Source organism: Cydia strobilella, chromosome 3, assembly GCF_947568885.1.
Source record: "Cydia strobilella chromosome 3, ilCydStro3.1, whole genome shotgun sequence".
Lineage (NCBI taxonomy): Eukaryota > Metazoa > Arthropoda > Insecta > Lepidoptera > Tortricidae > Cydia > Cydia strobilella.
Window position 1 is genome coordinate 20,093,831 of NC_086043.1, and position 17,261 is coordinate 20,111,091.

Sequence of the window (17,261 nt, forward strand, 5' to 3'; positions counted from 1 at the left end):
CATCTAAAATATCTACCCATGTAATTGGGGGATTAGGTATCTCAATGCTAAGCTATTTAATCTGAGGTGGTTAGATAAGTAGAATATGTTGGTCACGACTGCACGATTTGCCAACCGGTCCCATCTTCCAGTACGTTCTTATGAAGGTAATCTCTCGATCATAAATAAGTTGATTGAACTTTGAACGAAGGTAAAAGTGAATCAATGTATAGAAAAGTGATAGGTAGGCACTTAGAACCAACTTAGATTTCAAATCAAGTTTTCTTGAATAGTAAAGCCATTTGATAAAATCAGGATGATAAATATCTTAACACCTCTTAATGTATACCTACATAATTTTATAGGCACCTCTATAACTACAACAAGCCTTAATTGCTATCCTAAATTATATTAAGTCTAAAATGCACTGTCACCAACCAACGCAATAAAATTTTAATTTAACAATTATGGATTCAAACGGAAACTGAAGACAAATCTACGGTTTCTCCTGTCGTAAAAGGCGACTAAAGCGGGCCATCGAGCCTTGATAGTCTTGTCAACCAGTACACAGTACTTGGTAACAAACAACCCAGAAAAGTTGTGAGAAGCACACTTGGTAACACAGAAACAAGCCAGCTACCTAGCATATTGCCAAAATCCCAATTTTCCAGAAACTACGAGTAGTCATCTAGTTTAAACAATAAATGGCAGTTAAGTTTGTGATGACTAAAATATGTTCTTTAACGATATTAGCGAACGATAAATAAGAACAAAATAGCAAGCCCACGCTGTTATTTGTCTATCCAATGATGAACCGGTCAATCGATCCATATTGATAATGTCGATACTCGATACTTTATGATTCTATTATTTTTGCGAACTAGATTATTGACCCCATATTTTTATAACTGTATCCATAACCTTATGAGTCACAGGCTAAATCTAGAGATATTAAAATTAAGCCATTATATAGTCGAGATAGATTTGTGTTGATTGACGCCTGATAAGAAATGCGCTACTCTATCAATAAAATAACATTTTGCAAAGTCATCTGTTATCGAGACTGTAGCTCACCTACTTTACAATAAAATTATCAAACCACAAATTTTAATGGCAATGCTAATAAAATTATAATCAGTATTACTCATTTTAAGCAAAGAATTGGTAAAACATAGAGTAACATATAATACATACTGTGCCTTTAACAGTTTTTTGACAAGATTTCAGAGATAATAAAATATGACATTGATGCATCAAGGCGGTTTGTTTACAAAGAACATGCAAAGAACCTGCCGGGAAACGCGAATCCTAAATTTCGCTATCTGCCTCTTTATCGCTCGAATATGCAAGTGTGACAGAGATGTTAGATAACGAAATTTCGATTTTCTTGTTTCGCGATAGACCCTCTGATAGTGGCCCCCTACGCAGAGTTTCGCGTAATATCCCCTATTATTAACAATATTAACCTTGCTTAAAACGCCTAGCATCCACAGCAGCTGACCAGAGAACTAAAAAAAAAGTATTTTGACGTTTGACAAGAGTTGTCAATTTAGTCAATAAATTCAACTATTGTCGTGTCAAAATCCGAAGCTTTTCTCGATAATCTCGATGTTCGAAGTATTTGTAAATAATAATAATGAGCCTTCCATTAAAGGAGACGTATTTGAAGTATAAAGTGTGTGTTATTTGCAACGTTCCACAGTCACAGGCGCCAGGAGTTCTATACGCCAAGTTTCCTCAGAATGTTAATCGGTATGTTTCGTATTTCGTTTTACTCGCAGCAAAACATGTCCCTTATTAGTAAATTACCCAATAATTATTAGCTACTATTATTTCAAGTCTTCAAAACTATATATTAAGAGGTTATGTATATTAGCACGCCAGGCAAGCAAACATTTAACTTATAAACACTGTAAAGTGACTAAAGTGTAAATCATCAACTATTTAACTCCATTAATTAACAATATAAATACTTAGTCTTATGTTTTTTACACTAAAATAGACTTGAGTAGAATTACTTGTGCATAAGAATGTATTTTCACAAACTTGCAAGTTACGTATTCAATAATGCACAAACTTCCAAGTGTACCATTAGTCATCTACACATTTTAGGTTATAAAAATAGAAGAAATTATTAATAGTATCAAGTTGTCAATTTACTATCCACTAGTATCAATTTTATTTTCAGATGTCGGAGATGGATACGAGTGATTGGTGATGTGAATCTCCTCCAACTCTCTCTAAAGAGGCTCCAGTACCGCTTTGTCTGCGGCAACCACTTCCTCCCCCACTATTTCACTAAAAGCGGGAAGCATTTGACCAAAGACGCGGTGCCAACAGTGTTCCCACATACCATCAAGCCGCTTAAGAGAGATGTGGTCAAGTTGTTTCCCATGCTTATGAACCGGACTAAGGATAAGATTTTACTTAGTATGTGAATTTTAATTATCACTTTATTTCAACTGTATGAATAAGGCTACCGTCTGACTAGCAATGATATAGCAATACACAAGTAGCAAATCACTTTCTTGGGCAAGAGAAATAAATCAGATGCATATCGTCAGGTGACAACCAGAACTCACTAATAACTACCACAAGTTCAGAACCATAGTAATCCGTACTAGTAATCTCTCTTCTTTGTCGGTATCTCATTACTGAGGATCGTGACCACTTGGTCTTGCAGCTCCTGTGATTTGTATGCGTGCACTAGTGTGTGTAAAGCACTGTACACAAAGGTATCCCACTACATTCATTTCAAGCTGGCTATAATTTGTTTTTCAAAAAACACAATTTGACCGAATTAAAAGGCCCCAGGCAGCATAGTTTAAGACGGCATTGCTTAGTCAACTTTGTTGTTCACACTCAATGTATAAACAAATGTAACGTTTTCAACCAAAAGGTATATAAAATAAATATATTTCATTTCAGAATGCACTCAGAGGATTGTGCCCATAATAGACCCAGCCTTACAATCCCCTGACTCCCCAACATATGAATACTTAGATGAGTTTCGAGAACATATGGATCCAGGTGAAAAGCTTTTTTTTTTTACTTTTTGACTGACCAATATCACATAACGAAGTAAGCAGGAAAGGTTGCTGCAAGTACTATCAAACAACATGATTCCTAGCCCACTGTGAAGCCTTTTCACATTTATATAGTCCTCAACATCGATTTCGATGATGGCGACCTCTACAATCAAAGTTTTACTATCATATAGTATCATAAAGTTTTACTATATTACTATCATAAAGTTTTACTATCAATTTGAAAAAAGTAAAATTTTTATGACACTGAAAACTTTATATAGTAGGTCACAAACCAGTTATTTCGGTTGCACAATACCTACAACAGAGATATACCAAAGAGCATAGCGTTGCTGCGCTTGTAAATTCCCACATGTGCTCAAATTTCAAATCGAATAATCGAAATCATACCATGAAAACTATTACATAAGGAAATGTGACCGATCACATCACAGAATTTACAATCGCAAATAAGTTGCCTTCAGTATTTTGTCTTAGACAATATATAAAGCTGTAAGAAATACCGTCCTCCTTTTTTGAAGTTTGTTGAATATTAAATATGAATTTCTTTAATATTTCAGATGCCCCTGAAGTTTCAGAACCTTTAATAACAATAAAACAAGAGTCACTGGACCCAACTCTTCAAGGTAATATTTTGTTATACTATTTAATGATCCAAATTATTTTAATGCTTAGACATTTGTTTTATTTACTTTCCTAGTTACTAATGACCGCTTACGAACATAGTTACATTTGTGAGATAGTCAGTCAAAAGTGCGATTTTTAATGGGGTTGGCAACTGTCAAAGGTTTGCAGAGATTTTTCTAGGAGATTTGGCTTAAAGGGCTGGCATCCAGGGCATTAAAAAAACAAAAATTTGACACAATTCTAGGGATTGACAGGGCAAGCTATGCTGGCGCCATCTGCTAATTATTTCGACCGGCCAACCCCATTGTATCCAAATGGCAGTAATCCCTGTTGACAAATAGTACATTTGTTTTAACTTTTTTGATGTTTTTTTATATACATATTTGTCTTTGAATAGCTATCTGTAATAACATAGGTACCACAAATCGTCTTATATCTTATCTATGTTCATAGTCCAAGCCAAAGTTCGGGCAAGTTCGATTTTTGTAGAATTGTCATGTAATATTTATATGAAATCATAGAGTAACTTATACTAGAGCGGTACTGTCATAGTAAATTTTGTAACCCCAGTAAATTCACTGCCATCTATCGACACACTTTAAAACTAAAAATGAAGATTTATAAAAATACGATAGAATGTATTTAAATATAGATAAATGATTTTTTTTATTTGCATTAATTATTTTTATGATTTTGACCCATGTTCTTTCACTGATATGCGTTAAAATTGTTAAATAACAAACGAAACCGTCAACGCCATCTATACGACTGTACGCCAAAACTAGTAGCGCCCTCTGAACGAGAATCAAATTTTCTTGATTTTCGAGGCACGTTTTTTCCTTAGACTGTATTACGGAATTATATCTATCTTTGATGAAATGGAAAGAAGATGTAACTATGACCACCTCATTTAGTTGACCATCAACATTTCTTTGCAGAATGTCTACCCAAGATAATCCCGATATTGCACCACAACCTGGCACCCAATTCATACACCACAGAAGTCTACACCATCAACAAGGACCGTGAGGTCATACCCATCACCACCAAAGTGCTCAACGATGGCAAAGGTAAACCTACTGACTGAAAAGTATAAATTAGTATTTTAACACACACATTAACATTTTTATTTTATAACAGTGTTTCAATTTGCCTCGCTTGCGAAATGCAACAAAATGCTGAGTAAAAGCTTTTTCCCTATCACACACATTTTTGTGAATGAGTATATTAGGGGAAGTTTGAAAGTAGTAGGTTAGCGTGGTATGGGCATGTGATGAGGAAGGATGAATGCCATATAGGCAAAAGAATGTAAGGGATGATTGTTGATAGACGGAGAGCCAATGGTAGACCCAAAAAGCGATGGATGGATTGTGTGAAAGAGGATATGAGAAAGAAAGGAGTGAGTGCTGAGGTGACGAAAGATAGAGGAGAATGGAAGAGAAAAACATGTTGTGCCGACCCCACATAACGTGGGATAAGGGCAGGAAGAAGAAGACACATATTATAACCTAATGTAATTTGTTTATTGTTTTCGTGTTGTTGTTGAAATGTTTTTCTTTTTTCCTTAAGTTTACCCTATGAATGTGTGCTTTATTTTATTTTAATTCATATTGTTCATAAATTACAAACATAAGAACTTATTTTTTTTATTCCAGAATGTATTATAGAGTTATCACGAAAGAAGATACCTGTGGTCCCCAAAGGTATGTATTTTTTTCTGCTTCCTTGTTAAAAATTTTGTTCTGCTCCGTGAAACAGAACCATTTAAAATAACTTTACTTTTATTTTCAGAACCGAAAGTGATACCTGTCAGTGACAAAGTGTTGTCAAGGATTCTGAAGAAAGGTAGATTTATCTATAATCAAAACATATACTATCATATTATTATATTAAAAGGATGTTTTAATTGTTTAATTCGCGATATTTGTTACGATTTTTGTACCTACGTCTTACATTTTTTTACAGACTATGTTGATGTGGAGATAGAACCAATCTATTACAACTCCAGAAGTAGGTATATTTTAATCGTATTCTATGGCAAATTTTGATAACAAAACCGGCCAAGTGCGAGTTGGACTCGCGCACAAAGGGTTCCGTACCATTACGCAAAAAACTGCAAAAAAATCACGTTTGTTGTATAGGAGTCCCACTTAAATATTTATTTTATTCTGTTTTTTAGTATTTATTGTTATAGCGGCAACAGAAATACATCATCTGTGAAAATATCAACTGTCTAGCTATCACGGTTCATGACATACAGCCTGGTGACAGACGGACGGACAGCGGAGTCTTAGTAATAGGGTCCCGTTTTTATCCTTTGGGTACGGAACCTTACAAAATTTAACCACCGAAAAATACATGCACATTTTTTATAGCCACTACAAAAGGCCCCTATTTACAAAAATATTAATTTATCTGGAGAAATTTCGACCGGTAACGAGATCGGGTGGCCTAGTGATTATTGCGTCTGCCGTGAACGCGGAAGATGCTGATTCGATCCCGCCCAGAGCTGGCGGACTGGAGGCCTTGGTCATTTTTTCTTTCGTCCAAAATCCAATTAGTCCAATTTCCGTTTAAAATATTTTTTATTAATTCCAGAGAAATCTAAAACAAAACTACAAAGAGAAGAGAAATTGCAACACCAAATCGTAAAACTACAGCGGAGAAACAAACAACTAAAACGGATACTCAAAAACATATGTTTAGTCGACGAAATTGTGTCCCCTAACATAAAGAGAGTAATAGAAAAGGCCATATACAATAAGCAGTTGAAAGAAGGCATTAACGAGTTCACACATGAGAAAAAGATGGCAGCCGCCATTTTGAAAAGAGCTTTAAGCGCATATCACTATTTGAGTTGTTTAATGCCTTTACCTAGTGTTTGTGCGTTAGAGAAGATAGCTAAAGGAATTCCTTCTAGAAGTAAAACTACTAAGTGTAGACATTTGTTATAAAAAAATTAGTTAAAATCATGCTTTCGCACAATACACGTTCTATGAGTGCGAAAGTGTAATGTTTAATAGGTGGTGTGAGACTATTACTTTTTAACAATTTTGGTGCAAAATCGATGTGTTGGTTTTACAATTTAATATTATTAATAAAATATGTAATATATAATATTTTCCTTGCCTTTTCTATCAGTAGTTATTTACTTACCTAATAAGGTATGTTTGTTATCAAATTTTGGAGATTGTCTATTATATAGTCGGGCAAAAAAGAGTAGAAGTTAAAAAGTGGCAACACTGTAGTGTCGTCCCTTTCAAATCAATCTAAGTAAAACGGGATGACACTACAGTGTTGCCACTTTTTAATTTCTACTCTTTTTTGCCAGACTGTACGATAGCAGATTTAGATAAATATTAAATATACGATAAAATAAACCCTAAGCCTAATCAAGTGTGTTGCCTGTTTTGCGTTTGATGGTACATGAAGTAAGTACACTTATGTAAGTACATGGGTACCATCACTGTTTTCATCTTTTACTATAGTAAGGTTTTGTACGCCTAAGACTCTAATCTGGTAAACAAAAGCCATTGTTTCTTTTGTGTGAGCGGTCAGCTTCCGTTTTGAGCGCGTGTCAAAGCAACAATGATTAAAAAGCTGCTGTCGTATTGTTTTTAAGGTTCAAATCTATGTAATAATATGAGCGCTCGATGGTCAATCATCCTACATTACCAAAACATGTTAGATGTGCATAGACTTGAACCTTAAAACCACCAAGATACAGTTGCTTTTTAAATGACATTGTTGCTATGCCGCGTGGCTTATACGGGAGCTGCCCGCTTGCACAAAGAAACAATGGCTTTTGTAAAAATCATTTGAAAATATTCATACTAAACCTATAGTTCGCACATTTTTGAGTTGAAGAAGCGACAAAAACCGTCGTTCAAGGAAAGCAGGTGCGTGGGAAGAAAGCGGGGTTAGGTACTTTAAAAAAACTTAGAACGTAACTTGTGTATAGACTACACTTAGTCGCCATCAGTGATATCGGAGCGGCCAAAAGAAGCTGAACACAAATGTCTGAAAACGCCTCTACATTCTAAGCGTTGAGTGTGTGTTCAGATATTTTTGAGCGCCCCACTCGACTGTACCAGTCAAATAATTTCACTCACCAGTAGCAAGTCGCCGAGCCGCTCCAGCGCCCAGTAGACCGCGTACAGCTCTAACAACTGGTACAGGACAGTCCGAGTTTCCCCGCTGAGAGCGAAAGCGGTCGCTTCTAGTTCTGACTTATACACTGACAGAAGAATCACTCGGGAGTGAGCCTGGGGACAATTTGAAGATTCTGTAAAATTTACATGCCTTTACGTTCTCAAATTTTTTTACAGCCATTTATGATTTACTTTATGTTGGAGATTTTAAAGTGCAAGTACTGAACAACCAAATTAGATTGAACTCTAAATGGATCATCAGTGAAAGTCCGTGGCCGTACCTACCAAACCGGGACGGTGGGGTATACAAACGATTTGTGACAAGGCGTTGATGTCACCAGCTAAAGCATGGTCGTGGGACCATCAAACTAACGGTGTACAAAATCGCACTAAAAAGTTCTAAAAACTTATTCTTCACTCGCACATCAAAATAATGGGTTTCCAAATTACTCTCACCGTAAAACGATTACCAAATAAATAAAAAACCGGCCAAGTGCGAGTCGGACTCGCGCTCGAAGGGTTCCGTACCATTACGGAAAAAACAGCAAAAAAATCACGTTTGTTTTATGGGAGCCCCATTTAAATATTTATATTATTCTGTTTTTAGTATTTGTTGTTATAGCGGCAACAGAAATACATCATCTGTGAAAATTTCAACTGTCTAGCTATCACGGTTCATGAGATACAGCCTGGTGACAGACGGACAGCGGAGTCTTAGTAATAGTGTCCCGTTTTTACCCTTTGGGTACGGAACCCTAAAAAGGATCATAAACCTAATACAATTTAAACTATAGTCTGTCAAGCCATTTCCGTCAGTAGAAAAAAGCGGCAAATTTAAAATAATTTAGGCACGAAGGGTAATCGTCCCATAGACAATTTGAATTTAGCGCCTTTCTACTGACAAAGTTGTTTGACCGGCTATAATTTATTAGTGAAATTCGCATTCAATTTCGTTTTTTTCGATATACAACTAGAGAAATCTAAACTAACCAAACACCAGACATTTATAGCCCCATAAATCTAAAGTCATTGTAAAACTGTAGCAAATAATTCTTATTTATTAAGTTTTATTGGATCACACGACCGCATTATAATATTCGGTCAAGATCTTTAAAGAGCGATTCTTTGATATGTTAAATAGCGACAGCGGACATCCTTGTATAGGTACTTATAGAAATATGTATGTATGTATATGTTTTTATGGAGATTTAATAAGTGGGTTGCGGTCATATCTAACTTGCTCAAATTCACGCAAAATGATTATTTTTAACCACCTGCGCCCTGTCACAAAATGACAAAATTACATATCCGAAGTAGAATTAATATCGGCCTAATGTGCAAAGTGCGCTTTTCAGTAAAGGACATCGTGAGGAAACTAGACTTATCCCAATATTCAATACTATAAAAAAGTAGTACAGTCGTATCAATACTTAATTATGTAGTTATAGTATCCCTCGGGGTTGGAAGACTTGGAATGTCAGTTGCTTACATAAAAAACTAGTATCAATATGCTGCAACAATCATTATGTGCACGCCAGATACCGACACGTACGGCCAGGATGCGTAGACAAGTTGCCAATCGTTCACGCTCCGTAGAGTCGTTATCTTTCTTTGTCACTTCTCCATATTAGTGCGACAGAGACAGTTGCGTTTCGTTCGCTACGGAGCTTCAACGATTGGCATCTTGTCTACGCAACAGTTGTGTTACGCTGCGTCTTACGTATGCGAACGTGAAGCGGCGCGGCGGGCCCAAGGCGTTTGCGTTCGCAACGAGATCGCCCACGTAGACGTAGGACACTTTTATAGGTACCTATCAAAGGATTGATTCACCCCGCTTAGTACGCTGCGTTAAAAGGTATACATTAATTATTACATAAATATACAATGATTACCTCGGAAGCAGCAACTAACTGCACCGACGTGAGGTTCCACGCATCTTCTTGGCTTTTGCCGTCGTTCATGTGCCTCTGCATGCTGTACAGGCACGCCTCCACTTTTCTTTAATCAATCAAATATTGTTTTTGTTTAACATAAAAATCAGCAATATTTCATAAAACCAACTACAGGGCGTATCGCTTAAACGATCTCTATCACTTAAACGCTCACTTGAATAAATACCTACCTGTTTGTGTAAATTAAACACTGGGTAAATAAACAATACATACCCGGCAGCGACCTTCTCGAATCCTTTAATGATTCCTTTGACGGAGTTATCCCACTTGGTCATTTTGCTGCGGTCGGCCAGGTAAGCCATGGACGGGCTCACCGTCTGTCCTGATGCCACTTGCGTGCCAGCTTTCATCAAAGCCCTGCCAGTAAAAATCAGTTAGCCATTAAAATGAGAAACAACAACTTGACTTCCTAAATACTATAAACAACTATAAATAACAAATACTAAAACCGGCCAATTGCGAGTCGGACTCGCGCACGAAGGGTTCCGTACCATTACGGAAAAAAAACAGCAAAAAAATCACGTTTGTTGTATGGGAGCCCCATTTAAATATTTATATTATTCTGTTTTTAGTATTTGTTGTTATAGCGGCAACAGAAATACATCATCTGTGAAAATTTCAACTGTCTAGCTATCACGGCTCATGAGATACAGCCTGGTGACAGACAGACAGACGGACGGACAGCGGAGTCCTAGTAATAGGGTCCCGTTTTTACCCTTTGGGTACGGAACCCTAAAAAGCAAATAAACAAAGAAAGGTCGATAATGGTTGGACAGGGTCTCTATTGTTTGACATAATTATTCAACTGACACGCGACTACAGCCCAATATTGGCATTCGTGCATTGCGGCAAAATTCACGATTACACGTCGCGCTCTATAGGCGTTCAAAGGGTAAATTCCTCGGAAAATTATCATGCATCGCAGTTTGCAAGTGAAGGACAGTGTTTTGGACCCTCATAAATGCATGTGGCAGTTACGTTGGCTACGAGTATGTCTGTGGTGGATTCGAAGAAAGCATGTATCCGTGACCTCCACACGACGGTCTGCAACGCTCCACTAGTATTGATGCGTCTGCTGTGCTTGTTGCCTTACGGCAGTATCAAAGGTATTGCACAGCTGATATAAATATTATCATACCTCGCAGTTTGCAAGTGAAGGACAGTGTTCTCCCCCTCGTAAGTGTACGCAGCAGTTACATTGGCGTATGTCTGTGGTAGATTCGAAGAAAGCATGTATCCGTGACCTCCACACGACGTTCTGCAGCGCTCCACTAGTATTGATGTGTCTGCTGTGGTTGTTGCTTTGAGGCAGCAGGATAGGGCGTGCAGCTGGTGAAGAGAACGAACGTTAATTGTAGGTATTGCCAGATCTTGGTATGTACTAGAAAAAATCCAAAATTGTCCCTATGCAGACCATCCAATTGTAAGAAAGTATAGTTCTGGTTTAACGATCACTCGCCATCTAAAAGCGGTCACTTATGACGTTTCGTGAAATAGATAGTCTGGCAAACAGTGTCAGTCAGTAAGAACCAGGAAAATTATACTCATCCCTTTCTTTTGGGTGTTAGTACTAGCGTAAGACAAAGACAGTATTATGATTCTCTCTATGTTTGAAATGAGTCCTGAGGAGTCCTGGGCAAAACTATAGTGGTCGACATAGCTTAAAAGATCAGTAAGTTGAAATGGCGGCGGGAAATAGTTAGTGTTTTATAGAGTTAGTCCAAGAAAAGTCTGCAACGATTTTGATAGCATACGCAGTGCAAGTGTTATTTATACGTCATCATTTCATAGAAGTTAAACGTTTAAAATACATAACACTTGCACTGCGTGTGCTATCAAAATCGTTGCAGACTTATCTTGGTCCAACTCTATTAGACGCCACGCGTTTTTACAGAGCTATAAGAAGGTTAGTTAGAACACTCCAAAGTCTCAGAGTCATTTTTGCAGTTTTGAAGTTAGAACCTTTTATTCCATTATAGTTCAAATTTGTTCTTTTTAAAAGGGCATCGGGACTTAGGTTAGACAAGTTTGGTACCTCAGCCAAGTTCTCCAGGTTCCCGGTGGCCAGCTCATCATTGACCTTCTTGTAGATGGTCCAGAGTCGGTAGCAGTTGATGTAGTACGCGTGGCTGGTTGCTATGGAAACGAACAGCTTGTGCTGTTGCGTCACGTAGTCTAGGATCTGAGGCTCTGGTTCACTGGAACAATGTGGCGTAGTTCATTTTATGATATGGTGTAAATTGCAGGAGTTCGTAATATGTCCGTAAATATAAAATCCTACTATACAGTTTCAATTGCCATCATTATGGTCTTCAACAGCAGTTTCACTTTACCCATTGGACCTTTCCGAAAGCAAATGCACCAACACTTAAATCGCTGCGTGCCTTTTATATTTGAAAAGTTCCTACGATTGCTCCAGGGTCCCACGATCAGATCGTCAGGAGAACAGATGACAAATGGGATCAACTATGAAGTATCCCTTTGAAACAAAAAAGGATTTTCCAGATCGATCGAGCCAAACATTTCGACAAATAATTTAAAATCAGAAGCAGAAGGAGATCTCCAGGAGAATCCAGCTGGGTTGGGCGGCTTTTAATAAATTAGCGGACATCTTGAAACCTGCTAACAATCCACAATGCCTGAAAACTCGCCTCTTCAACCAATGTGTCCTCCCCACCATGACATACGGTGCCGAGACATGGACGCTCACTAAGGAGCATATTTTTTATTTTTGTGCATAAAATCCGCGTAGCACAGAGAGCCATGGAGCGCGCCATGCGTATCAAGCTTCAAGATTAAGTAAGGAATGTCGAGATCCATCGACGCACCAAGGTGCAAGACGTTGGTTTCGCCATTACCAAACTAAAATGGAGTTGGGCGGGACATGTTGCTAGGCAAAGTATTGGCAGGTGAACTAAAATGTTAACGGAATGGTGGCCGCTTTCGAATGAAAGAAGCCCCTGGCGTCCGTTGGCTCGTTGGGCGGACGACATCCGGAAGATTGCGGGTCACTCTGGATAAGATTAGCTCAGGACCGAGACAAGTGGCGTACTGGAAGAGAGGCCTATGCTCAGCAGTGGGCGATAAAGGGCTGATATGATGATGATGAATTTAACATTTTAAAGTCAGTGTAAAGGGCTGACCTTGTAGGTACCTGTTCTTTAGTATTAATTTTTTTTTAAAACATTGTCGAATGTCCTTACTTAGGCTTAGGTTGCGACTGCCTCCTAACAGCGGCATAGCGCGTGGCGATCGTAACAGCTTGGCCGAGGCAGTTGCCCATGAGGCACAGTATGGTCATCCTAACGTAGACCATAGTCCCGTACACGAGCTTGCTGCTAGGACCCGATACGAATGTGCCATCCTGGAAGAAAACATCAGATGACACAAGGGATAAAACCTGATCTGAATGAAAATGTAGCTTTGTACTGTAAAATTATATGTAGGTAGCTAATTCTGATATTATTAGGTTGACTAAGCATTTTATAAATTTATTTAATCTTTAATCAGCCTTGAAGCCAAAAGAACGACATTAAATCGTGATTTATAAATCGTCTATAAGTAAATATTTTAGAATTATTAGGTAGTCAACCCGAAGAAACATGATCACTCTACCATCACTATATTAGTCCACAACCAATTTATGGTCCGATAGAGTGATTGCAGATTGTTATAAATCGACGGTTCCTTTGACTCGCCGTCTTCATCTGAGAATAAGTAAGCATCCTATCTCTAGACATGGATGTGGGCACGTATATTAAACATCTTTGTTGTACGTTCTTATCGTTCACTATAATCTTACACAATTACTTACACCCACTTTATCGCAAGTTAGGTACCAGAGACATCTTATCAGTGTCTGAGATACTTAAAGCCATTCACCAGTCCCAAGACCTTACCTTCTTCATCTGAGAAAACTTCATCAGCATCCTATTTCTAGGTATCCTATGGTTCTCAAAGCCTAGGAACCCATTATTGACAGTGTTAAAACCCAGCTTGGCGCCTATTTCGCCCAGCTTAACACCCTTCATCGGCATGTGGGTGTCCAAGTCTCGGATCTGGACGATGAAGGGCTGGATGCCGCAGCTTTTGCCGCGGCTGTATGTGTGGGCAATAACGACGCAGTGGTTGGCTGTGTGGGCCACTGTAACGAAAGAACATAATAGTAATTCTTAATTTATGTTGTGTTTTTTGATGGCTATTTATTTACATAAAAACAATGTCCTACAGTGTGGCATAAATTCTTCCGCTAAGTTAAAAAAATCTGCCTTGTTTGGGATTTTAAACGTAAAACCACCAACTTATTTTAATCCTGTTCTGACGTGGGTAGATATAACTGATATAAGCATTAATTATTAGCATACCCCGGATTTTTGGGTCCGGGAATAATTTCGTGTGTTTATAGCTTTGTTTACTGTAAAATAGTTACCAAAATATTTATGAATAAAAAATAGGTAGTAAGCTCCGAGCGAGCTTAGAAATGTTCAAATAGTTTCTTCTTTTACAGTTTTTACCTATTTTTAGGCTAGTGTAAAACACAGTGGGAACACCTAAAAATCCGGGGTGTGGACTAATTAGGTATGACTATCGATCAGTGTTAGGCACATTTTTAGAATTTGTACCATCTCAAAATTGTGCAAAAGTCAAACAATACGAACATGAATACTTATTTTTACTAATAATTGGGTACGTAATCTAATCTAAATATCCGTTACAATGTCCGCATACCGATAAAAAGTACTAAATGTACCTAAATTTAGTTAAGTATAAAGGTTAGATGGGGTAAGATAAACTATGGCATGGGGCAAGATAAACACTTGCAGGGAAATTTATCAGTTAGAGATACTTAAGGATATTAAAAATCAAATATTTTTGTATTATTTCCATATATTATTTTAATATCTACATTTATCCATATTATTCATTAAATAAAGTATTACAAGGCGATAACCAGGATGAAACAAATATCCAAAATTAAAAGTCCACATACAATTACATTTAAAATAAAATAACTAATCTTAAATTAAACTAAAACTATACCTAACCTTATAAAATAAATTAAAACTAAATTAAAACTAACTAAAAATGTCTCCCAGATCTGACCCCTGCGGAAGGGTGCCCATAATGCTGGCTAAATTCCCCCGCTGAATGGCAATTCCGATTCTTTGGCCAAAATTAAATTACCGGAATGATATGATATTACTATAAATAAAACAAATGCATAAATAAAATTAACTTAAAAATTACGTAGAAGGACTTGCCCCGAGCAAAATAAAGTACTTATATCCTCTTGCCCTACCTGACCTTAACAGAATTATTTCCAACATGTCGAGAAAAATCTAACATGTCACCATGTTTACCTTTACCAAATTGGATAAAAAGAACTTACATCCTCCAGGCCACCATTTGTATGCCGTCAACTTGGGGCTATTCAGAACGAATTCTTCAGTCTTGGGATCGTATTCGGCAGTCGTCTCAAGACCACGGATGAATGTCCCGTGGCCTAACTCGGTCTGAAAAAGTAAAGTGAGCAATTAACAAAGTTACTTGTGTGAATGATCAGGAATTCTAGTTTGGAGCGCTGGTGGTAAAAGTTCATTAATTGGGTTCCTGGGTTAGAGTCCAAGCTCGTTCCAACAGTGGCATAGCGTTTTCTCTGCCTGAACCCATCTTTCTTGTGCCGCCCAGGGAATGATGATCACTATGATGACCCCGACGGAAGACCAGCGCTAGCCGAGCCAGCACCACTGAGTCGGGACCGTTTCGTTTTCTTCTTTTTTTGCCACGAATAAACGCTATCTATCTATGATCAGGATTTGAAATTTTAGTTCCTCAATAACTTTTAAAGCATCAGAAGATTGTTGTGCATAAACCTAGAGCCTAGGGTATACCCTCATTGAATGTATTTACGAAATTATTCTTGCTTGGCGACAGTAGTAGGTACCTCTGTTTTACTTCTTGACAAGATATTTGCTGTATAAGTATTGGAGACCTAAGGTCCCTAAGGACAAATATGGGATTGGATTTTACAGTATAACTACCCTTATTGAAGTAGATACATGTAGGTACCTGTTTATGGAACTACATGAACGTATCCTTTAGCTGTATTTTAAGATCTGTGGCAACACTAACAACAACTAGACATGGCGTCGATTAAAGTCTGTGTTATATTTAACTCTGTGTTTTAATTAAATAAATAATTACAAAATGAACATGGTTTAATATTAATAAAAGAGGGGGGATGTTTATGGAACTACATGAACGTATCCTTTAGCTGTATTTTAAGATCTGTGGCAACACTAACGACAACTAGACATGGCGTCGATTAAAGTCTGTGTTATATTTAACTCTGTGTTTTAATTAAATAAATAATTACAAAATGAACAGTACCTGAGCATATGTCCCAATGATTTTCATGTTCCTGATCTTCGGCAGCCAGTATTTCTGCTGTTCGTCGTCTGCCTGTCCGGCGATGACTTTGGTGAACATGGAGTAGTGCAGTATCAGCGGGGAGTTTTCCTTGAAGATGGCTGATGATATTGTGGTGCGGAGGTCTAACCTAAAGACCAAACATTTAATTTTATATACACAAGACTGTGAGTTGAATATCGTATTAAATTGAAAGCCCTCGCCGTCATCCACGATTGAAGGTTCTGATGCGCTGCCGATAGTAAGATACGCCCACGATTCCGACATCAGAAGTGGGATTCGAACCCACGCCCACAGAGCGGAACTAACCGACATTCTAAAGACACCCGATACACCTTATATGGGACTGACACAGAAAAAGAAACTTGTCTCTCGAAAGTTAAGGAGACTAGGGAGCCTAATGTTGATTATGGGAAGTATCGACATATACTTCGAAGTACTCGATCTACAGTTTCAAAGAAGTCAGAAGTCTTAGGATAAAGAGGATTGGTATTGTATTGTATTTTGTTATCCGTTGTCCTTAACTTTAGGAGAACTACTCAGTACGTTAATCATTAACGTACTGAGTAGTTCTACTACCAATTATTGTTAAGTGTTAACTAGTTTTTTAGATTTTTTGTTTGAACAATCAACCCCAAATAAATATACCAATAATGCGATTTAAAGATGTTAAATAATAATTTTCGATGTTTATTTATTTTATTATTTCAAAGCAAAAAATTTCATCAGCATCACTTTGTCTGGTGCAGAATTAGGACTTTCACTCCCTGTACCGTACTAAGCTATTGTTCGAGTCTCCACTCCCTCGAGTTCAGGACTGTCCTTGGTCTTACCTGGCTTTCTCCTCTTCGTTTAGGTTGTGTTCATCCAGGTTTCCCAGGGTCTGGTGCATGATGACCGCTTTCCGCACCGCGTTCTCATATCGGTCCTTGTGGCTGAGATATTCTTCCGGCACTTCGTCTCTTAGCCCTTTGACGTTTAAGACTTTGTCCTCTTGAAAAAAAATACTCTTTTATTGAGGACTTCATAGCGTAAGGGTTTTGGCTAGAGTAAATAAGTAAATTAATTTATGAGTT

The 17,261-nt window shown here is 37.7% G+C and overlaps 2 protein-coding genes across 4 annotated transcripts in view; one reads left to right on the forward strand and one right to left on the reverse strand.

Annotated features, from left to right (window-relative positions):
• The window catches only part of LOC134756073 (probable peroxisomal acyl-coenzyme A oxidase 1), a 119,100-nt gene that overhangs the window by 1,615 nt on the left and 100,224 nt on the right, over window positions 1-17,261 (reverse strand). The window contains exons 2-11 of one of the 2 annotated variants that reach the window (XM_063692877.1): window positions 17,019-17,178; window positions 16,147-16,315; window positions 15,146-15,269; window positions 13,656-13,900; window positions 12,960-13,120; window positions 11,792-11,954; window positions 10,895-11,085; window positions 9,970-10,113; window positions 9,697-9,802; window positions 7,766-7,918 (exon numbers count right to left, since the gene is read on the reverse strand). In XM_063692877.1, coding sequence (XP_063548947.1) covers window positions 7,766-7,918; window positions 9,697-9,802; window positions 9,970-10,113; window positions 10,895-11,085; window positions 11,792-11,954; window positions 12,960-13,120; window positions 13,656-13,900; window positions 15,146-15,269; window positions 16,147-16,315; window positions 17,019-17,178 — 1,616 coding nt within the window. The remainder of the gene's footprint in view (window positions 1-7,765; window positions 7,919-9,696; window positions 9,803-9,969; window positions 10,114-10,894; window positions 11,086-11,791; window positions 11,955-12,959; window positions 13,121-13,655; window positions 13,901-15,145; window positions 15,270-16,146; window positions 16,316-17,018; window positions 17,179-17,261) is intronic. The other variant, XM_063692878.1, reaches the window with a different exon arrangement.
• On the forward strand, window positions 1,544-6,715 carry LOC134756080 (uncharacterized). 2 transcript variants are annotated; one of them, XM_063692885.1, is made up of 9 exons: window positions 1,544-1,731; window positions 2,168-2,409; window positions 2,908-3,009; window positions 3,587-3,652; window positions 4,592-4,723; window positions 5,309-5,356; window positions 5,445-5,498; window positions 5,619-5,663; window positions 6,252-6,715. In XM_063692885.1, exons 1-9 carry the CDS (start codon window positions 1,616-1,618, stop codon window positions 6,605-6,607), a joined length of 1,161 nt encoding a protein of 386 aa, XP_063548955.1. In that variant the 5' UTR covers window positions 1,544-1,615; the 3' UTR covers window positions 6,608-6,715. The 2 variants fall into 2 exon arrangements, with proteins under 2 accessions (XP_063548955.1, XP_063548956.1); XM_063692886.1 differs by lacking the exon at window positions 5,619-5,663 and having other exon boundaries at window positions 6,252-6,714.

What these genes read in the sequence shown, in the direction of transcription:
- LOC134756080 (XM_063692885.1), top strand. Translation starts at nt 1,616, where the DNA reads ATGAGCCTTCCATTAAAGGAGACGTATTTGAAGTATAAAGTGTGTGTT. An exon ending in TAAGGATAAGATTTTACTTA is followed by an intron (nt 2,410 to 2,907) that starts GTATGTGAATTT and finishes ATTTCATTTCAG; the next exon opens with AATGCACTCAGAGGATTGTG. An exon ending in GATACCTGTGGTCCCCAAAG is followed by an intron (nt 5,357 to 5,444) that starts GTATGTATTTTT and finishes TTTTATTTTCAG; the next exon opens with AACCGAAAGTGATACCTGTC.